General features: G+C 37.1%; 2 protein-coding genes and 1 long non-coding RNA gene across 3 annotated transcripts; 2 read left to right on the plus strand and 1 right to left on the minus strand.

The window, feature by feature from the left end:
* The first annotated feature begins 134 nt into the window (after positions 1 to 134).
* Positions 135 to 1,986, plus strand: LOC108985821. The gene is made up of 2 exons (XR_001995256.2): positions 135 to 687; positions 1,647 to 1,986. It is a non-coding gene; the product is annotated as an uncharacterized LOC108985821 (long non-coding RNA).
* Positions 1,987 to 2,229: 243 nt separating this feature from the next.
* Positions 2,230 to 4,244, minus strand: LOC108985820 (tubulin alpha chain-like). The gene is made up of 4 exons (XM_018958253.2): positions 4,017 to 4,244; positions 3,640 to 3,874; positions 3,172 to 3,542; positions 2,230 to 3,078 (listed from the first exon to the last, which is right to left on the minus strand). The coding sequence occupies exons 1-4, from the start codon at positions 4,107 to 4,109 to the stop codon at positions 2,425 to 2,427; spliced, it is 1,353 nt and encodes a 450-aa protein (XP_018813798.1). The 5' UTR covers positions 4,110 to 4,244; the 3' UTR covers positions 2,230 to 2,424.
* Positions 4,245 to 12,008: 7,764 nt separating this feature from the next.
* LOC108985819 (ABC transporter B family member 19) lies at positions 12,009 to 19,507 on the plus strand. The gene is made up of 10 exons (XM_018958252.2): positions 12,009 to 12,559; positions 12,664 to 12,718; positions 13,064 to 13,239; positions 13,669 to 13,869; positions 14,077 to 14,336; positions 14,425 to 14,741; positions 14,834 to 15,057; positions 15,181 to 16,000; positions 16,161 to 16,402; positions 18,098 to 19,507. The coding sequence occupies exons 1-10, from the start codon at positions 12,314 to 12,316 to the stop codon at positions 19,304 to 19,306; spliced, it is 3,750 nt and encodes a 1,249-aa protein (XP_018813797.2). The 5' UTR covers positions 12,009 to 12,313; the 3' UTR covers positions 19,307 to 19,507.
* The last annotated feature ends 3,470 nt before the right edge of the window (positions 19,508 to 22,977 follow it).

Genomic DNA, 22,977 nt, shown 5'->3' on the forward strand with positions numbered 1-22,977 from the left:
ATCTCTCTCCTTCTCTTCCTCTGTCCACGCGTCATCCATCCCTAGCTCCCTCTCTCTCTCTCTCTCTCTCTCTCTCTACAAGCCCCTTATTGCGCTCTTTATAAGAAGTTCCCCCGGAGTGCCAGCACCAGAAACAAAACAAAACAATCACCTGGTCAGAAGTCCCCCTATAAGAGCTCTTCTTCCCTTCTTGATTTATATATATCTCTTCATAAGAACGTGCCGTGTCCGGTGTCTCGGTATCTTATCCGATACGACTCCAATTATGACGGTGAAGCCCGTAAAGGACCCCCAAGAACGAGTCTCTGCCTCTGTTTCTGAGCTTCACAAACCCAAGGAACTCTCGTCCACCGAGTTGGCCATGACGTTCCATAATCTTTCCGGGGAGAAAGTCTCCAAGGTTGATCGCAAGGAGGTGGCCGCGAAAGCGTCTCCGAAGTCGAGGAAGAAGGTGAAGTATGTACACAGCCAGATCCTGAGGATCAGAGAGGAGGACTCGCACCTCGGCGAGGATTTCAGTCTTGGTACCAAAGACAGCGGTCTTCTTTATCATCAATATCACGATCTGCATTCGGAGATGGACGTTGTGCTGTTCTCGAGGCCCATCTTGCCGAGTTCTCCTCTCAGCGGCAAGACCACGACCTTGAAGGCATCATACTGAACAAATCAAACGAGAGTGCTATTAAGGTTAGCTTCTTTCTTGCATCACATTAATCCTGTCTCTTAATCTTGATCTAGATCCTTTGTTTTCTTGTCGTCCTATATCTCTTTTTTTTTTTCGGGGTGTCTTTAGTTTGGATACTGGGAAAAACTAGGAAAAATGAGACGCATATAAATATCCAAAATAAATTAAAAACTCACTCTATCTAAATTCTAACCTACAGTCAAAGCAAAGTTCTTTTTCCTTCCTTCTTTTCTTGGCAGGCGTGATAAATATTAAATGATGTTAACCGAAACACGTAGATTTTCCTTTTTTATTTTCCCTTTCGTCAAATTTTTGCGAAATATATATTTTAGAATAATTATTGAATAGTCTCTCTCGATGGCATTTGTAATTTGTCACATGTTATAATGTTAATAATATTTTCCACTTTTACCTATCAAAAAAATTAATGTTAACAATACTATCCTTTATAATTAGACTTATGTGTGTGTGTGGGGGTGCGTGGATAACGTTGGATAATTAAAAGTTAAATGAATATAAGATTGATGGTTTGATATTAACAACGTTTGTGAGATTTTAATAATAAAATTTATAATAAACTTTACATTTTTCATTATAATTACCTAATAACTAACATCCTTATGATTATAAAAATAAAAAAATAAAATCTCAAAGCAAATGATAAATAATTCTTATTATTATCATTGAACTTCTATATAAATGGATTACAAAAAAAGTAAATATATAAATTAATGTGATTTCAAAATTAATTATATATATTATAATAATAAAAAAATTTTAATCTAAAGTATCACATCAAATCATATCAATTTATATAATTTCTTTTGGTGCTTACAATAACAGCATCATCGGTCATGTTTTTACTTAGTGGTTGGTTTGTTTAGGGTGAAAACCATATCATATATAGCTAAAATACCTCTGACCCCTTCTTCTGTCGACTGATTTCAACTGGTTTTATTAGTTTTGTTTGTGGCAGGAGTAGAGTGTGGAATGGCAAACTCAGAAACCGAAGAGCACGAGAGGTTGAAATCAAGTGTATTTCTGGTCATGCGAGGTTGAAATCAAGTGTGTATTTCTGGTCATGCGAGGTTGAAATCAAGTTTCAAAAGTGACCAGAAAAGTCAGAGAGAGAGAGAGAGAGAGAGAGAGTCTTCTATTGTACAGTGAAGAAGCAAATACAATAGCTACTTTGAAACAAATCATGGCCTCTTTTCCACTATTTTCCGTAGACTCGCTCGTGTTTGTATTGAGATGTTGGTTAGGGGTTCAAATGGGAACAACACACGACACGTCCTCATCCACATATAACCCTGTAGTCAAACAAAACATCTCAATAGTGGGAGAGGAGGGAGAGGAGGGGCTGGTTATTCACGAAAAAAATAATAGATCAGATGGTCGGCGGGACCATGGAACCCCCCCCCATTTGTCCAATATTCTCTGCTTGGCGGGGTGGTGCATCAATTCACATACTTGTTCTTACTCAGTTAGAGAGGCATGGATTGCGACAATTATGTATTCGACGTGAAGAACCGGACATCATATTCTTCGGAAATATATTCAATTGTATGCAAAACAACAGGAAGGAAACAAACCTTATATAGAACTGAGCAAAAGATAAGAGTTTCCATTGAACAAAATGACAAAAAACATCATTGGCAATAAAAGAAAAGTTACTTCCATCCAAAGTTAAAAGAACCAATGAGTCCATTGGTAGACACCAACTACACATCACAGCCTAATTAATACTCATCGCCTTCATCATCCTCGCCTTCTGCAGACTCTGCTCCAACTTCCTCATAGTCCTTCTCCAGCGCAGCCAAATCCTCCCTCGCCTCCGAAAACTCTCCTTCCTCCATACCCTCACCGACGTACCAATGCACAAAAGCCCTCTTTGCATACATCAAATCAAACTTATGATCGATCCTAGAGAACACCTCCGCAACGCTCGTCGAGTTAGAGATCATGCAAACAGCCCTCTGAACCTTAGCCAAGTCACCCCCAGGAACCACTGTTGGTGGCTGGTAATTGATTCCACACTTGAACCCAGTTGGGCACCAGTCCACGAATTGAATCGTCCTCTTGGTCTTGATTGTCGCCACCGCTGCGTTCACATCCTTAGGCACCACGTCACCCCTATACATCAAACAGCAGGCCATGTACTTACCGTGGCGAGGGTCGCATTTTGCCATCATGGACGACGGCTCAAAGGCGCTGTTTGTGATCTCGGCCACGGAGAGTTGCTCGTGGTAGGCCTTTTCGGCTGAAATAACCGGCGCATACGAAGAAAGCATGAAATGTATTCTCGGGTAGGGAACCAAGTTAGTCTGAAACTCTGTGACATCCACGTTCAGAGCACCATCAAAACGCAAAGACGCAGTCAGAGAAGAAATCACCTGCCCACAAAACAAATTCCCGTTAGCTATGCTGTTAATACGATTTGAAATTTATACGCAAGCAATACTAAATGGTTCGTTATTTTTCTTTACCTGGGAAACGAGCCTGTTTAGATTGGTGTAAGTGGGTCTTTCAATGTCCAGCGATCTGCGGCAAATATCGTAAATGGCTTCGTTGTCGAGGAGGACGGCCACATCGGTGTGCTCTAGAAGTGAGTGAGTGGACAACACACTGTTGTATGGTTCAACGACGGATGTGGAGACCTGAGGGGACGGGTAGACCGTGAATCCGAGCTTGGATTTCTTGCCGTAGTCCACTGAGAGCCTTTCCAGAAGCAGAGAACCAAGCCCGGAGCCTGTCCCTCCACCGACCGCATGGAAAACCAGAAACCCCTGAAGCCCAGTACAATTGTCAGCGAGCTTCCTGATCCTATCAAGGCACAGATCCACTATCTCTTTCCCAACTGCCAAAACCAGAAACCCAAAAATCGTTAAGCTTATATATAATTTCACAGAATCGGAGATTGATTTTCTATTTCCTGCGCTTGGGCGTTTGCTTACTTGTGTAGTGGCCTCTTGCAAAGTTATTGGCGGCGTCCTCTTTCCCACTGATGAGTTGTTCGGGGTGGAAGAGCTGGCGGTAAGTCCCAGTCCTGACCTCGTCGATGACAGTAGGTTCGAGGTCCAAGAAAACGGCGCGGGGGACGTGTTTTCCAGCTCCGGTCTCGCTAAAAAATGTGTTGAAGGCATCGTCTCCGCCGCCAACTGTTTTGTCACCCGGCATTTGTCCATCGGGCTGAGGGGAAAAAAAACAAGAAGAAGAATAACCCAGAAAAAGTTAGTACTCCCATCACCCAGTAAGAATCAAAACAGGCAGTCTTGCAGATGGTATTTCGTATTTTTGAAGTTTTGTAATAGAGAACGCTGGTTTTTGTTACCTGAATGCCGTGTTCAAGGCAGTAGAGCTCCCAGCAAGCATTACCCACTTGGATACCGGCCTGCCCGATGTGGATTGAGATGCACTCTCTCATATTGTTTTGTTAATGGGGGAAGACGAGCGAGAACAAAGAGCAAAGAGTAAGAGCAAAAGGGATGCCAAAGACGTATACAAAGACGCCCGGGCTGAAGTGGGAGGAGATTGAAAACAGGACACTGTGAGTTGAAGATACCATCGCATATATAAAGAAGTTTCTCATGTCTGATGAGGGTGGGATGGCCGTTGGTAGCGGACAGGTGTTTTGAAAACAAGGAAAAAATTAAATTATTATGGTGGGATCCAGCTGGTTATGACCGTTAGGCTTTTCAAACTTAATTTTCGAATTTGAAATTTGAACCTAGGCGCGAGTCAGACCCGTGGTCCTTCTTGCTAAATTTTTTACAATTTATCGTCAAGGCATACTCGCTAAATGTGTCATGATTAAAATAAAAATGATATATACAATTGTGGAGTATACAAATATTTTATAGTTGTTTTAAAAAATAATACGGTTAATTATTAAAAAAATATTATTTTTTTTATGTAAATCGCGTATTTATTTTTTTTTTTTAAATAATTGCACGGTGTTTGCGCACTCACGACTGCCATTATTATTTCTCTAATTAAAATTCGCTTGTTTTAAATGAAAATCAAGTAATCCTTTTGGTCCTCACTCTCTTTAGAGCATTCTCATTTGATTGACCAAATGCATATTCAAATTTTAGCTAATATCACATAATTTATATTTATATATTCTATTTAAATTCAATCCCTACATTGGATTATACATTTACTCTCTATATAATAATAAAATATTATTATTTTAACAATTAATTAATTCAATTTATTTTTATCATATTTTGTAGTTCTACCAATTAAATGTTAATAATAATTATATTCTAAATGTTAAATGTTAATTATATTCTAATTAATTTAATTTGTTTGTTTGGAGTGAGAAATTAATATTTTAATATTTGATGAAATAATTGTAGTTAGATATATTTGGTGAAGTATTGTAGCTGAAATCTAAATTATTTTAGAGATGCCCAATTTAATGTGGAGTCTTTTTGACACAGTTTATCTAAATTTTAGTCGTCCTTTAACTTTGGTCAAGCCAATGAGAATGCACTTAATTAGGATAAAATAAGGTTTCGTTTGGATACATAAACAGTTTCATCTCATCTCATATCATCATTACAATTTTACTTTCTTAAATTCTCACATCAAATATAAAAAATAATTCAATTTTTTTAAATTTTAAAACAATAATAATATTAAAAAATAATATTCTAACAATATTTAATTCAACTTTCATTTAAAATTATCTCATCTCACTATCCTAACAATACCTTTAGAGAATTATATAATTTGATGGGTGAGAGATCTTAAATTTTGAGTCTTTAATTATAATTTCATGATTATGGAGATGATATTTGTTGAGATGTTTTTCGCTCACGGTTGAATGTCCACAATATGGTTGAATGACTCTCTCATACGGTGTGGTAATGTGCTTAGAGCGATTACTCTCAATAGATTATTCATCATATCTTATAAAATATATCATCAAAATTTACTTTTTCTATTTTCTATATTGACATTTACAATATACCATATATCAACTTATCTATTTTTTCTTTATAGCATTTAAATATTTTACTTTTTAATATATTGTAATCATTTCAAATAAAGTAAAAAATATAAAGAAGATAAATAAATGAATAAAGAAGAAAAAGTAGAGAGAAAAATGAATTAAATATTTATACAAGTGTGAATAGTATCCCATAGATATAGAGATAGTAATGTATCAAACTGAATATTAGTTTTATAAGATACACAATCCATTGAATAGGCTATATTGAGATATTTCTTTCAAATTTTACAAAAACATGGGTTTTACATAACCCATTGGGAATGCTCCTAGCTATCATTCATAATTTGCATAATCGTAAATAACTGAAAATAAAGGATGCCAATATTTACGTGGTTCGGCATTAAAGCTTACATCCATATGTCTAAGGAGTAAATTCACTATAAGTAGAGTTTTATTCAAGCTTTCTATCCTCACAAAACTCTCAACAAGTGCTAACAGAGTTCTCTCTGATCTTTCAATTTTCTATAGAGTTCCATGGTCTTTATTTTCTCTTCAATGAAGCCAAAATTGGAAAAAATAATGTCTTTGTTTCCGTCATCGGTCTTATTGTCAATCTCAATGCTTTATCTTAGGTGTCATTTGGATAGTAAGTTGAGATGAGATGAGTTGAGATAAAAGTTGAATAAAATATTATTAGAATATTCTTTTTTAATATTATTATTATTTTAAGATTTGAAATTTTTTGAATTATTTATTATATTTTATATGAAAATTTAAAAAAATTATAATGATGAAATGAAATGAAACATTTTTACCATTCAAAGAGGATATAATTCTCCTTGCTTATGCATTTTCTTCTAACTCTAGGTTCCATCATTGCTTTGTATCCGATCATGCCTTTGCTCATAACTCTCCCTTCCTCAGTTTCTCTTTTATTCCCGTGCATACCATTGGGTTTTAAGCTTGATGCACTTATAAACTGTGTGATATAATAAAATGTTGATGTCCTGTTTATGAAACTAAAACTATTTCCTATCTCCTTTTTTTCTTGATTTGATTTGACATAAGCAATTCATCGATTTATTTTTAATTATATATTGCCAACATAATCTAATAAATTCATTTTCTCATGAGTAGTGCCCGACACTTTATCATGCATAATATGCCTTTGAAAATTTATATGAACATAGTATTATACTATTATATTTATATGTTTACTTGGTGATTGGTGTTCTGCTTTTGTACGATTTTTTTTTCGGGCTATCTTACTGGGCAGCGACGACACAGGCCCATTGAAGCCCAGAAAATCCAGATTGTTGGCTGAAAGGTAGACCCTCGTCGAAGACATAGTCATGATAGTCAACTAATTCTCATAATCATTTCTATCTAAGAAATGATATTTATAATTATAAAATACGTAAATAAAAGATAATTTTAAAAATATAGATAAATATAGAATTTATATAGAAAAAATTAACTTTTTAATAATAAATCTTACTTTTTTTTCAAAATAATTATACAATATTTATATATTTTACGACTGTAAATAATTTCTATAGTCAATAAAATGTAATAAGCAAGAGCTGATGGACCCTGAACTAGACCTAGTTTCAAGTCCAATGGGCCTTAAAATAAAAGCCAGTCAATCAATGGGTGGGCAGCCCAGAGAACGAGGCATTTGAAGCCCACTCCCAACAAGCTCCAAAAAAAGAAACCCGTACAAAAGCCATCCCTAGCTGCTGACTTTAGCAAGTTTATTTCACATAAATTACAATGTATCCACCAAAGAAGAAAAGAAACAGATAGGGAAAAAAAAGCATTATTTATAGAAAAATTTTATTCATCATCTTCATACACTACACATCATATTTTTTTTCTTATTAAATGTATAGTATATAGATGATAAGTATAATAATTTAATTAATTTAAGAAGAATATTAAAAAAAATAAAAAAATATGACGTGTGGTGTGTGGAGATGATAAATAGCAAAACTCTTTTTTATATGCAAAGTTTGAGGATGAGTGTTGGCAAAGGTTGGGATGGCATCCCATTCCTAAGCACATCGCCAACAATCAGAACAATTCAATTAAAAGGACTAAAAAGTAGGAAAAATTAGAGTAATAAGTGGGGTTTTGATACCAAGTGTTAGATATTCGAAGACGACGGCCCCCTAAACATGGAGTCACTTGTCGAACTCATCACCACTCATGAAAAGTTGCAAAGAAGTAGCCCCCACATGTCTAAATCCATCTAATTTTCTACTATTGGACCTTATGCTAAAAATTATTAGCAAACAGAAGTATACACAAACATATGAGCTTGTAAAGTGGGAATAGCAATGGGATATGATGCTTTATAATTAGGATCATGACAGCTGATGCCCCCACTCCTCAGTAGTCAGTACTACTTCTTCCATGTATTCAGGCATTCTAATATTTCATTGCATAAAGTTTCCTTACTCTATCATCTTCAGTGCCTCTTTTGATTCGACTCCAACTAGTCATTCAAATTTTATGGACCTTTCTCTGGATTTGACCCCTTAAATTACGTGCTCTCCTCTGCCTATTGATTAACATTAACAAAGGAAAGCATGCATGCTACTTAGAAAGACCAATATACACTGAATCATTTCACGTTAGCTGCTGAGCTGTTGAATTAAATTTCAACTTGGGGATCTCCACAATCAAGCAAATCATGATAAGGGATTAGGTGGAATGCAATTGGCATAATCAATGTTCATTTCTTTTGGTATATTAATCTCACATAAAGCTACGCATAAATCATGAGCCAGTCGGAGCACTGAGTCTTCTCGTTTGTTTTCACAATTCCTCTTAATTTATTTCATCTCATCTCGTTTCATATAAAATAAAATAAATAATTTAACTTTCTCAAATTTTAAAATAAAAATAATATATTTTAATAATATTTTATTTAACTTTTAACTTTAATTTCAACTTATCTCATTTACAAAAATAAACAAAGCGATGGCTTAGCTGCTACCTGAGTAATGAGTTCACACCCTTCACTCCAGATTGTGGTCCATGTTGCAGCCTCTCTACTTCTAGCTAACTAGCTTCAGCCATAGTATTTTATGCCATTTTTAATTGCATTCAGTTCAAACAAAACAGGAAAAAAAAAAAAATTACATAGGAGTAATGATTGACAACCACCATTTTTATTCTAGGTAAAGTGGTAAGAAACCATATTTCAAACCATCCCATCATTAACTTCTACATTTTCTTTCATATAAAATATACATGGTGATTGGATGATAGACAAAGTAAGTAATGTGAATCGTTCAAATATATATATATATATACTTGTATTTCTAAGATTAATTGAATAATTTAATCCCTAATCTCTAGCATGATATGATATCACATGCCTGCCTCGATACAGGGTGGTGAAAAATAATGGAATAAACTAGCTCTAAATTAGCTCACCAAACCGGATCTAGTGTCCCCAAAAGTGAGTACAATACAACCGAATCCACTTCAGTTTAGTTACAAACCCTTTCGGCTCAACAACAAAGGAGTGTTACATGTATCTCATTATAAACATTTAATCCTTATTTTAGAGCCATTTATAGGGATCCAAATTAAGGACCACATAAGTACACTCGAGTGTCAAAGGATTATCCGACCGTGTCCCTACTCTTTGCGACTTTGACATCACTAATTTTCAACCCTAAGCATATATCTTCTTGATTATTTATTAATCACCTTCCTTTTTCTAATACGTTTCAGGTAATTCAATGGCTAAGATTTGTCGTGTATTAATCTTTTTACAATCCTATTTATCAATATATCAAACACGCTACTAATATGAAAGGATCGATGTCTCTCATAAACTCACGTAAAGAAAATATTAAATTTATAATTTATTTATAAATATAATGAGTGTCACGATAAGTGATGTGTAGTACGCCGGACTTATAAATAACATAACTTTGTATTTAATTGCATCAATATGTTAAAGAAAACATAGAATTAGGCAATTAATATTTACTAGACGGGGTTTGTTAGCAAGATTAATTAATGCTAAGATAATGGTTTGGTAGAACGCACTTCCCTTGAAGAAGCTAATCACAAGAGCCCTATACTCCTACTCTACTACTGCAAACAAGCCTTTGTAATATATTATGCTAATCATGTGATTAAACAGGCATACGACAATATTTCCTAGAGTTTGAACCTCACGTTGTAGGGTTTACAAACAACCGTACAATGGAAAGTCAGTTTAATGCTTGAAATCCACGAATTAGAACAGAGAGCTAGAGCTAGCCTGTCTAAGGTTAAACTTATCTCAATTCATCTTAAACCAATCATTGATGAAATTTATTATTTTTTTAACTTTTTATAAAAAAATTAAACTCATATTAATAAGATTCATAAAATATTACTATTCATAACTCAACTCATCTCAACATTCAAACTAAAATGTCAAGCCCTGGGTTAACTCTGTGTTTTCTTCTCCAACATGATAAAGTTACAGTTGAATTTATGGAAATTTGCTAAACAATTGATCAGAGAGAGAGAGAGGGTAGATTTGGGTTGGACCTGTATGTACATGTTCCTAGTAGAATCACGTGTGATCTAGTAATTTTGAGTCATAAAAGTTAGCCAGGGAGAGGCAAGCAAGAGCAAAACTGCAGAGGGTTAATGGGGTCAGAAACCTATTAGAATGGTCCAGCCCAAAATAAAAGCCCAAGGGTACGTTTAGGTGTGAAGTGGGTTGATAGCAAAAGAATTGATTGTAGCACCCCTGGATGTGACTGGAGTAGCCTTGGGGGAATGTTTTTGGAGACTGATTTAATTCTTCTACAAACAAAATGGTTTTAAATTAAGATACGCAAACGGGTGATATGGATGCTATGAAGATGTAACTGTGGCTTGATGTGCCTACCCAACCACATACTCCTAACATGCCAAGTTCCCCATCGTACTAACACTAAAGTCTCGTTTGGATGCGAGAATTATTTTATTTTATTTTATTATTATAATTTATTTTATTTTTTTATATAAAATATAATAAACATATTTTTTTGAAAAATAAGAAAGGTAATTTCCTATGCTTCGAGTTGAGGCCCGTCTTTTAAGACCCAAGTCTTTATTTTTGCATATACTTATTTTACTGCTTACTAGTCTCGTGTGTTACACATAATCCACTGCACGACAAAAATTTTACAAACAAAGACCAAGGTAATGCTCTGATGGCGTTGGCAGGATTGGGAGCTGGCTGCAGACTGTTAGATGGAAGAACGTGAGTCTTGGACTGTTTTTTATTTGTAATCTCCATGAATTCTATTAAAATATACTGTTTTTTTTATAATCATATGTGACATTTGCATAATAAAATGGGAATATATTATGAAGTTCGAATCAATTGAAATTATATTAATTTTATGGGTTGCTTCTCTTAGTCCCATCCAAATGATTCCATTTAAATATAATACTAAAGTGGGAAAGAAAAGTATAAAGGAAACAAATTTAGGGAGTGGGAGTAATGGGTAAAGTGAAAAGGAAACTACTATTAGGATGTGAGAAAAGCAAATAATATAAGAAAAACAGGAGATGCAAGGCAACTTCACATGGAATGTCAGTCAAAGGGAGTTCCAGCGCAAATGGCTTACGGATGAGCAGACGGAATAAATAAATAAATAAATAAAATCTGCAAAATTCATTAAAGTATTCCTTCTTGAATCCCCCAACCCCAAAAAATTTCTCACTCTTTTTATTTTATTTTATTTTTCACGAGCTTTCTTCACACAGAGTGGACTAGTATTTGAAATGACAGGACCAAATGGATTTTGAGAAAGTAGTACTACTTTTTTTTTTTTTTTTAACAAGAAGTAGGGTCTTCTGCTCCTCATTTAGGCATGTTTTGTTTAGAAATTATTATAAATATTACGTGAATAATAATAATAAAATAATAAAAAATAGATAAAAAATAATAATAAAAAATAATATTTAAATTAGGAACGTCTTTATTTATCTTATTTTATTTTATTTAATTATTATAATTTTTTTAAATTTAAAATAAAAATAATATTAAAAAATATATTTTAATAATATTTATTTAATTTTTTAATTTTTATATCAATTCATCTTATCTTATTTGTAAAAATAAAAGAGGGCGTAATTCTCATTTTTATTTTACTTAAAAAAAAATTGAACTTAAAAAATAGATCAAAATCTATTTGAAGAGGGTAATAACCTATCCTTTTCCTTTTATTATTTGATGCAGAGTTAAATCGGAGTTCCAGCTGAAAATGGATGGAAGTTGCATGTTTTTTTACGGCCACAGTTAAGTTCTGGCTTCTGCACTATAAAACTGCTCGCACCTCTCTCTCTTCCAATCTCATTTTCTCAAACTTTATCTGACCGCTGGTCCGACACATGCGCTTATAGTCCCTCACTCTCTCATCAACTCTCTTTCTCTCTGCCTTTTCCTCTCCGGCAAACGAAGAAGCTACACGGTCTCGGGCTCCATAAAAACCAAAACGATATTGACAGTTCTTCCAGACATAAAAGAGTGAAAAGGGTCTCTCAGATCTCTTTCTTCCTCAATGGCAACGAACCACTAGTCACTTCAAAATCCCTTCCCTCCCAACCCTCTGTTTCCTTTTTTTTTTTTCCTTAAAAAAAAAACTTGGTTTTGGGCTGCAATGGCTGAGCCTACAGAGGCAAAAACACTCCCTGAGGCCGAGAAGAAGAAGGAACAGAGCCTACCTTTTTACCAGCTCTTCTGTTTTGCAGACAAGTACGACTGGTTGCTCATGGTCTCTGGCAGCTTGGGAGCCGTTATCCATGGGTCTTCGATGCCGGTTTTCTTTCTTCTTTTTGGTGAAATGGTTAATGGCTTCGGCAAGAACCAAACCGATTTGAAAAAAATGACCGAAGAAGTTTCAAAGGTCTGTTACCCAATTCATCAAATATGTCAAATATCAAACACTTTTCCTAATCTTCTCAGATCTGAGATCTGTATTCTTATGTTTTTCTTTCCTCTTCTTTGCAGTATGCTCTGTATTTTGTGTATCTTGGCATCGTTGTTTGCTTATCATCCTATGCAGGTACGCAATATTGCCTATTTTGTTTTTATTATATACTTTCATTTTTATCACGCTCTTGGACCATAGTTCAGTGTACATTACTCGTGTAGCCAGTTCACATCGGACTGGTGGGTGCGAACCCACGTGGTCCGTGGACGGGCCCCTCTCCTCTCATCCTTTTCTTCTTTCACTCGTCAACTTCACCCAGCTTCTGTCCAAATCCTCTCCTTTTAACATTATCTAATATCTGACACTCACGCAAATCTTGCGCACTGTTAATATGTACACATCAATCGACCCCAGATTTCATTCTGATTAAGCGTTTTGTTTTCCAACTTTGAAAAAAAAATTCGTGGTTTTTGCCAGAGATTGCATGCTGGATGTACAGTGGAGAGAGACAAGTGAGCACGCTGAGAAAGAAGTATTTGGAGGCGGTGCTAAAACAAGACGTAGGATTCTTTGATACGGATGCTAGGACTGGGGATATAGTTTTCAGCGTCTCCACAGACACCCTTCTGGTCCAAGATGCCATTAGCGAGAAGGTTTACAAACTCGCCATTTCCTTTTCTTTACCGTTTTGGCTGCAAGCAGTTCCTTCTATGGAACACATCAAGTATTGGGCTGGCCTTATGTTGCAATATGCTCATCTGGGGTTGTTTGTTACCCATTAATGGGGTCCCATCTCGGATCCTTGCATATTGATGGCAGACGTTAGCAAATAATAGTTATCCAGCGCCAACCTCTCTATCTTGGACGTTTGTGATTTTTGGACTCGAATTTCCTTAAGATTATTTTTTTCGTTAATTAGAGCGAGAAGCTGTTATCAGAGGCTACTATATATGTACAAAGTATAACAAAAACTATTGGGGCATAATATGATAAAATTCATGATAAAGTCCAAACTTTTTTAGTTTTCTTTGGAGTGGATTTATTAACCCACTCGTGTACTGATGTATTTCTTGGATTTTCAGGTCGGAAACTTTATCCACTATCTGTCAACGTTTCTGGCGGGGCTAGTGGTTGGCTTTGTATCAGCGTGGAGGCTAGCATTGCTCAGTGTGGCAGTTATACCGGGAATTGCTTTTGCTGGTGGATTATACGCGTATACACTCACAGGCCTTACATCCAAGAGTCGTGAGTCCTACGCGAATGCTGGTATTATAGCCGAGCAGGTGAGGAAGACTTTGGAATACCTTTTGCATATGAAATTATCTTTTAGCACGTGCACGCGTTACTGTTTGCTTCTTCTTTTATGATTTCATCCCAATCATGAATAATTCGGTGTCACTGAAATCTAAAACGACACCACTAATGTATTAACTTCACACTTCACATACCACTTCCTAATTTGATTTCTAAGTCCTTTATCATCTGCATAGGCCATTGCACAAGCTCGGACGGTTTACTCATATGTTGGTGAGAGCAAGGCCCTGAATTCGTACTCAGATGCAATACAGAACACGTTGAAGCTCGGGTACAAGGCTGGAATGGCCAAGGGTCTGGGACTAGGATGTACTTATGGAATAGCATGCATGTCATGGGCACTTGTCTTTTGGTATGCTGGTGTATTTATCAGGAATGGGCAGACTGATGGAGGGAAGGCATTCACGGCAATCTTCTCTGCAATTGTTGGGGGCATGTAAGACTTCAAACTTAAACGCTGCCTTTTCACAGTTGTAGATACATAAGCTTTAGTCACAATTGTAAGTTAATACTTTTCATTACAGGAGTTTGGGCCAGTCGTTTTCAAATCTTGGGGCATTCAGCAAAGGTAAAGCAGCTGGATACAAGTTGATGGAGATCATCAAGCAAAAACCCTCCATAATTCAAGACCCTTTAGATGGAAAGTGCTTGCCTGAGGTTCATGGCAATATAGAATTCAAGGATGTTACTTTTAGCTACCCTTCGAGACCAGATGTTATTATCTTTCGAAACTTCTCAATATTCTTTCCTGCTGGAAAGACTGTTGCTGTGGTTGGTGGTAGCGGGTCAGGGAAAAGTACTGTCGTCTCTCTGATAGAAAGGTTCTATGATCCTAATCAGGGTAATAAGGAACATCCCATTTTTCAAAACAATCAAGATCCCAGGCTCTTGATGAACTGATTGTACAGATTTTCTTTTTTGTTTGTTTTGCAGGGCAAGTTTTATTGGACAATGTGGACATTAAGACACTGCAATTGAAATGGTTACGTGACCAGATTGGGCTGGTGAACCAAGAACCCGCACTCTTTGCCACCACCATACTTGAGAACATCCTCTATGGGAAGCCTGATGCAACAATGGCTGAAGTGGAAGCGGCAGCTTCTGCTGCAAATGCTCATAGCTTTGTTGCCATGCTTCCTAATGGGTATAATACTCAGGTTGGTGCATTTGTCAAAGTGGCTTTTACTTGAACAAAACTATAAAGCAAAGCTTACCTTCTTTAGACTCCTTTTGTTCCTGTAAATAATATAATATAATATGTGCTTCTAATGTCAAACTAGGTTGGAGAGCGAGGAGTCCAACTTTCTGGTGGCCAAAAACAGAGGATTGCAATTGCTAGAGCTATGCTGAAAAACCCAAAGATCCTCCTCCTTGATGAAGCAACAAGTGCCCTTGATGTAGGGTCTGAGAGCATTGTTCAGGAAGCTTTAGACCGTCTCATGGTTGGTAGAACCACTGTAGTTGTGGCCCATCGACTCTCTACCATAAGAAATGTAGATTCAATTGCAGTTATACAACAAGGGCAAGTTGTTGAGACAGGAACCCACGAGGAACTGATTGCTAAAGCGGGGGCTTATGCCTCTTTAATCCGATTCCAAGAAATGGTTAGAAACGGAGGCTTCTCAAACCCATCAACGCGCAGGTCACGTTCATCACGACTTAGCCATTCGCTGTCAACAAAATCTTTAAGCCTGAGGTCTGGCAGCTTAAGAAACCTCAGCTATTCATATAGTACTGGGGCCGATGGCCGCATAGAGATGATCTCAAATGCTGAAACGGACAGGAGAAATCCAGCCCCTGATGGCTATTTCTTCCGGCTTCTCAAGCTGAATGCTCCTGAGTGGCCATATTCGATTATGGGTGCTGTAGGATCTGTGCTCTCTGGTTTTATTGGCCCAACATTTGCCATCGTGATGAGCAATATGATTGAGGTCTTTTACTACAGAAATCCTGCTTCAATGGAAAGGAAAACAAAGGAATATGTTTTCATTTACATTGGAGCTGGTCTTTATGCTGTTGTAGCATACCTGATACAGCATTACTTCTTTAGCATTATGGGGGAGAACCTCACTACAAGAGTTAGGAGGATGATGCTTGCAGGTACAGATCTATGGTGTTACTTTTCTCTAGATAGTACAACCATTTTTTTTAAAGCAGATAAAACATCGCGTTGCAAGTCCGATTTGTGAATCCTTCTGGACTTAATGATTTCATTCCCCACATTTGGAAGACTTTCTTATTATTGTCAAATTTTACACAGCAATACTAAGGAATGAAGTTGGATGGTTTGACGAGGAGGAGCACAATTCAAGCCTTCTTGCAGCACGCCTGGCCACGGATGCTGCTGATGTGAAATCCGCCATTGCTGAGAGGATTTCTGTCATACTCCAAAACATGACTTCACTCCTCACTTCCTTCATAGTCGCTTTCATAGTGGAATGGAGGGTCTCTCTTCTCATCCTAGCCACCTTCCCTCTTCTAGTCCTGGCCAACTTTGCTCAGGTAAGCTCAAAATGAAAACGTATTATTCCAGGGCATCATCCAAGTGCAACATTAAAAATAGTAGCACTTTTTATGTTCGCGTTGACCAAAGTTCAACAAGGTCATTATGGGTAACTCACGTTTTTTTTTTATCGAATCATGTCAGTGTCAGATCTCTGCATCTGCATCAAATTTTACACCTTCGGAATCTAACTTCACCTCATCCCAGTATTAAACGACAAAAGCTGAAATACAATTTATCAACCCCACTACACCACTGCACGTACTTCTTCAGAGTCCAGTGCATTAACTCTTTGAAAATCGTGCATATACCAAATATACTATAGCGTGATAAATAAATGAGAAAGGTATAGTATTACCTGAGATTCCATGACCACCGTCAATCTCGATGAAAAGAGAAAATAATTCCATGCTACTGTCCACTTAGAAATGCTCCTCTATAGCTTCTGTTTTTTTTTTTTTTTTGTGTATTCATAACCTTCTTTCTATTTTATTTTATTTTTTTGATATTTGTTCGTGTAACGTGTTTGTCGATGCTATTAACCTTTTTCTCGGTTTTCTTGCCATCTAATCAAATTAGATATTGTCAAATTTCTGTTCTCTCTCATCCGGTTAGATTTTTTTTTACCCCTGCTCCTTTGCAGTGTTTATCAGAACCGTGTCTGGTTGTAAGGCTCATCGAAAGCACACAAATTTTTTTGGGTAGATGAGTTCTGATTGCTTTAATTTATTGGCTGTCTTTGATAGACAACCATGTGACACTTTCAAGAAATTCTAGGTCCGTGACCATATAATTTTAGATTTTCTCCTGGCAAATATTATCTTTCTTTTTACTGGGTCGTTTTGTATTTTCACGGTCAGAGGGTGCAGTAATGGTGGGGTCTGTAAAATTGCGCTGGGTGCGTATATACGCACCTCCTTTTTTATCATTGTCGTTTTGGGCTGTAGGTTTCAATCTATGGATGTTTCAAAAACTGGGGTCGTTTTTTCAAACTGGTGTGTACCTGAGTTCTCTGACCGTTTGTCTTGTATGGAGTAGTGATCTAAATTTGCGCATGCTTCATGCACAGTGAAAGTAGCTTGATTGATAATAGACGTAACTTGGCAAGTCATTGTCATATGAGAGGAACCTCATGTTCTGGTACTTCCAAATTAGCCTTCTTTGGTTCTCTTTAGAGGATTTGGAGCTGTAAGTGTGCCTGCAAGTAATTCTTACTACATTATGACATAAGATGATATCCAAAAAGAAGCAAAAAACAAAATGATCACTATGAAATTGAATTGTAGGACCCTTTTAGATTTAGCTGGCTGATAGTTGACTCATTTAAGTGACTAGTAGCCAGTGGGATCAGTCTTATGATGAGTATGATTTCAACCGAAAGAAAAAAAGATTAAAACACTTCTCTTTTTAATCATTTGGGGTAATTAACAATCGTAATGATCACTTTAAGCATTTTATGTGGTAATATTGACCAAATGAGATTCTTTCAATGATACCGTTGCCCTTGAAACAATGATGCTGAATTTGTACTAGTGCTGGTGTAGTTTAATTCATATGATTACAGGCAATATTTTTATTTTAATTGCATGATGCTACCAACGTCTTGACAGGAGAAGAAATTTTTTTACTTGTTTTTAGCAAATTAATGGATACAGTATCCTGACAGTCGTTTATTTTATTTTCTGTCTTTGCAGCAACTCTCCCTCAAGGGATTTGCTGGAGACACAGCGAAGGCTCATGCCAAGACCAGCATGATTGCAGGAGAGGGAGTTAGCAATATCCGAACTGTTGCAGCCTTCAATGCCCAAAACAAGATCCACACCCTGTTCAGTCACGAGCTTCGTATCCCTCAGCGCCAAAGCCTACGCTGCAGCCAAACTGCTGGCCTTCTCTTTGGCCTCTCTCAGCTTGCTCTTTATGCATCCGAAGCCCTTATTCTATGGTATGGTGCCCACCTTGTCAGCAAAGGTGTCTCCACATTCTCAAAGGTGATTAAGGTTTTTGTGGTCCTGGTCGTTACAGCTAATTCAGTTGCAGAAACCGTTAGTCTTGCTCCTGAGATTATTAGGGGTGGTGAAGCTGTTGGCTCAGTCTTTTCAATTCTTGACCGGCAAACCAGGATTGACCCTGATGATCTTGAGGCTGAGCCGGTTGAATCAATTCGTGGGGAGATTGAACTTAGACATGTTGATTTTGCATATCCCTCAAGGCCTGATATCATGGTGTTTAAAGACCTCAACCTTAGAATCCGGGCAGGCCAGAGCCAAGCTCTTGTTGGGGCTAGTGGGTCTGGCAAGAGTTCTGTCATTGCATTGATTGAGCGATTCTATGATCCACTTGCGGGTAAAGTTATGATCGATGGAAGGGACATCAGGCGGTTGAACTTGAAGTCTCTTAGACTTAAAGTGGGATTGGTGCAGCAAGAACCAGCCCTCTTTGCGGCCAGCATTTTTGAAAACATTGCTTATGGAAAAGATGGGGCAACCGAGGCAGATGTAATCGAAGCAGCCCGTGCTGCAAATGTGCATGGATTTGTTAGTGGCTTACCTGATGGTTACAAAACTCCAGTTGGAGAAAGAGGGGTTCAGCTCTCTGGTGGACAGAAACAAAGAATTGCGATTGCCAGGGCGGTCCTCAAGGACCCCGCAATCCTTCTACTAGATGAAGCCACAAGTGCACTTGATGCTGAATCAGAGTGTGTCCTACAAGAAGCACTTGAGAGGCTAATGAGGGGCCGCACCACTGTGCTTGTGGCTCACCGTTTATCAACTATTAGAGGGGTGGACAGTATTGGAGTCGTGCAAGATGGGCGGATTATTGAACAAGGCAGCCACTCAGAGCTAGTAAGCCGGGCTGACGGGGCTTATTGTAGGCTCTTGCAGCTACAGCACCATCACATATGAGGGTTTTGATTGAAGCAACATGGCCTTGTTGGTGGGTAATTATGTTTGGGTCCCATGTCTTATGCTTTCATTTTAGTTGTAGATATGGGGATGGTGGGGGGTTGTATCTTTGAGTACTCTTGCTCCATTCCCAATGGAGTAGCATGTAGCAAGTATTATATTATCAATATCTACGGTGCACAAGCATGTTATTATTCTGGATGGTCGAGTAATTGTTATCTTTTCCTTCTCATTTTGTAAGTTATATAATGCTTAAAAAGCAGCAGACCCCGCAGACCACCTTTTCCAGCCCTCGTGAGAAACTTTTTCCTGTTCTTGCTTTTTCCCCTTTGCCTATATAGTTGCATGTGTTTGCCAATACGATCTTTTTCAGTTTCATAGAAGGGCATCAGTTTGTGGATTTAAGGCCCACATGCTTAAACAACCAGCAAAAGGCAAACTTTATCTATTAAATAAAATGGAGACACATTGATCTATGGCATATGGTCTAAATTATTGTAAAGCAAGAGCTCCTCGAGAGCCTAAGAGAATGTGGTAGAAATGGGATCATGATCCACTTGACGCACATTATAAGGGCCCAACTTTTTACATTTCATTGAGTGCACCTGTAGAATGTTGGTCCCATTTTTCGTGTACCCACAAAGTCGTATGCTCTCTCTCATAAATTTACAGTCCATACTGAAACATATGCAAAGTCAGGACAGCTTCCTCTACTTTCAGACTGATCATGATCATAATGTTCGCTAAAAGGATTCTACCTCATGTGTACTCGATCAAAGGTGGAAAAAGAAGCCTCCGACAGATGGCTGAACCCTGAGCTTTTATTTTCTTTATTTTTTCTTCAACCAGTAATATTTACGTGAAGTAAACAACTCTTTTGCAACTATCATTGTAACTCTGTATTAGCTCATATGCATGAAAATGAACTCGACTCCGATTGACAGATAGATGGGACATTGATAATTGTGAAGGGCAAAGTATGGCAATGTAAAGGCGAAGAAGAGCAGGAGGAGCAGAGGAATGGGAAGGGCAAGATGGGGGATAGAACTGTGTTTACAGGAGTGTAGGCCATGAGCGACTTTAAAGTCGCGGGGCAGAGATGATCAGTCTCTCAATTATATTTCCCTGCACCCTATTTTCATGCAGTTAGGTGCTGATATTTGCTGGATGTGTGACAATAATTTGGCTTCTGATAAATATGCTCAGAAAACAGTACCCCATATTTTTCTTTTGCAATTATATAAGAAAAAGTTATATAGTAGTCAGTATTCAGAGACTCTACGTGTTTAACTTCTAACGTATCTATCGACAATTCAAAGGCATCCAATGGAATTAAAATCTAATTTTGTGGCTCCTTCCTGGTGATGGATGTTTAATCCATGCCAACCATCGAGTCAAACAGATAAAAAAAAGAGACGTTGCGTCGTTTTGATTCTTGTTTGGCGTGCATCTTTCCTGTGATCATCCCCTTCCATTGACAAAGTTCTCCTAAAATTATTATTTTGAATGATGCTCGCTCCAACAATGTACTGCCATCTCTCTCTCTCTCTCTCTCTCTCTGCCCACATCACTACTGTGATTACTGTTACTACCACTTTTTACCTTTTCTTACTTTATTCTACAATGGCGGTAAAAGCTGTAAAATTTTTCGGCGAAAATCTACAACACATGCAGTGTTCTACACAAATTTCGCGACTGCTTCAAAGGGTTCACACTAGAAATAGAACAGGACATATCATTATGGAGAAGAGCGCAGGCGATAATGGCAGAAAAAGACTTGGCTGTTTGTGAAGGCTCTCTTCCGGTTAGATTCGCGAGGGGGAGGGGCCCTTTTTCAGTGTCTTGTTTCTGTTCTTGTAAGGGTGCGAGTCTACAATTTTTGACTGCTGGTCATGGATGGGGGTGGAAGTGTCTGAATCCGAAAGCTCCAGCCCATTTTTCAGGTCGTACCATTTTGGTTTCTGGCCCATACGGGTTCTGCTCAGATGCACTGATGCACTCAAATAATCAAAACTCAATCACAACAAACAATGCTTTTACTTTACTTTGGTGGGCCACTTTGATCCTGATCATTTTTGGGGTCTTAAATACTCTGTCACACTTGTCTTGAGACTGGAACCCAGCCCCAATGCAGAAGATTTCATCCTGAATCTCGATCTATTCCTCTCAGTTATCAATCTTACGAGTTTCATGTGCCTTGAAGCAATAATTGTTCTTTTACTTTTCACTCATCAAAGAAAAAAAAAACATCTCAATCGCATGTATCAATCTGCTTGAAATTGACAGTAAATCCAATAACATCCATGGTTTTGTGGTTTCAGTTCACCATAGCCACTCGATATTCTATTGCTTTGATAAAGATGACATTTTCCAAGAGACATCCCCTAAAGTGGAATGATAAGAAATGGTACCTACCATTAAGTTGCAGACAGACAGGAAATGGGGAGGTCAAAGTTCCAACTTTGAATGCCATCGAATGAGAAGTTTCATGACTGATTATATGACGAATTTAATGCTGTAGATCGAGAATATATAAAGGATATGCTGTCTTTCCAATAATGAGTAAAAGGAAGAAGATTTCAAACTAACCAGGATTAATTTGAACGGTAACTGGGTTCAATAATTTGAAGATATTGAAGGAAGTTAAATTGCAATCCATCTCTCCTTGAATAAGTGTAGAAGAAAGCTGTAATATATATGCTGTCTATATACGCCAACCGACCTTACATAATTAGAACAAACAATCATAAAAAGTTGCCCATAAAGATTAAAACTTCACGCAAAGATAGCAGACCCATGTTTTAATCAAGTAAAACACAGACTATGGCCAATTTTGATTGAATCAACTTTGTCTGCATGCATGCATGCTCAAATTTTGAGGGTTGGTTGATGATGTGATGTCCCCCATTGGTACCATTTTCTGTGTTTTCATTGTTAACTTTGCGTGGAGTTTGTAATCGAGTTTGTGTTTGAACTTTGAAGGAGGATCGTTAAATAGTTCATATGTCATTAGCTCTGATAAGAGTCCAATAAGAAAAGAACTAAAGGGAATCTGTACATAGTATATCAAAGTCCTGCGACTTGAGAACTTTATTCACTGTATCTAAAGTTAAAATATTTAATAAATACAACACTTTTGGTACTGAATGAAGGGTGCATGAGTTCAAATATTATTGAAAACCATTCACTTTCTATAAAAAAATATTGAAAGGTAAAATTGGATTATGAAATGCTGAATGGTAAAAATCTTATCCAAACCATATTTTTTAAAGGACCCTAGCTACTTAATCACTAAAGACAAACATAATCAAAGTTACTTAGTTAAATCCATTTACTTTCTTGTTGGAAGGATTAGCAACTCTAGAGTATTTTCCAAACTAATAGTAATAATGCAGAGTGGTGCACGCAGCCAAACCTCCTAGTGTCTTGACTGAGTGCTGTTTTTCCATGCACATACTGAAATAAGGGCAGGCCCCAGGGCCACTATATGTATAGCCCACAATGACCACTGCATAAGTCTTGGTTCAGGTTATATTTGAGCCCGAGGATCTGTTTAGTTCATTTTCACAAAACTTCTCAATTTATCTTATTTAATTATTATAATTTTTTTTCAAATTCACACATAAAATAAAATAAAAAATTCAAAAATTTCAAATTTCATAATAAAAATA

Source organism: Juglans regia, chromosome 1 (genome assembly GCF_001411555.2).
Source record: "Juglans regia cultivar Chandler chromosome 1, Walnut 2.0, whole genome shotgun sequence".
In the NCBI taxonomy this organism is placed as follows: Eukaryota; Viridiplantae; Streptophyta; class Magnoliopsida; order Fagales; family Juglandaceae; genus Juglans; species Juglans regia.

Bases quoted from the DNA above. Each gene is read 5' to 3' on its own strand.
- LOC108985820 (XM_018958253.2), bottom strand. From the start codon at position 4,109: ATGAGAGAGTGCATCTCAATCCACATCGGGCAGGCCGGTATCCAAGTG. The intron at 3,543-3,639 runs GTAAGCAAACGC...TGGTTTTGGCAG, and splicing joins TGCAAGAGGCCACTACACAA to TTGGGAAAGAGATAGTGGAT. The intron at 3,079-3,171 runs GTAAAGAAAAAT...TTTTGTGGGCAG, and splicing joins TAAACAGGCTCGTTTCCCAG to GTGATTTCTTCTCTGACTGC.
- LOC108985819 (XM_018958252.2), top strand. From the start codon at position 12,314: ATGGCTGAGCCTACAGAGGCAAAAACACTCCCTGAGGCCGAGAAGAAG. The intron at 12,719-13,063 runs GTACGCAATATT...GGTTTTTGCCAG, and splicing joins TTGCTTATCATCCTATGCAG to AGATTGCATGCTGGATGTAC. The intron at 14,337-14,424 runs GTAAGACTTCAA...TTTTCATTACAG, and splicing joins TCTGCAATTGTTGGGGGCAT to GAGTTTGGGCCAGTCGTTTT.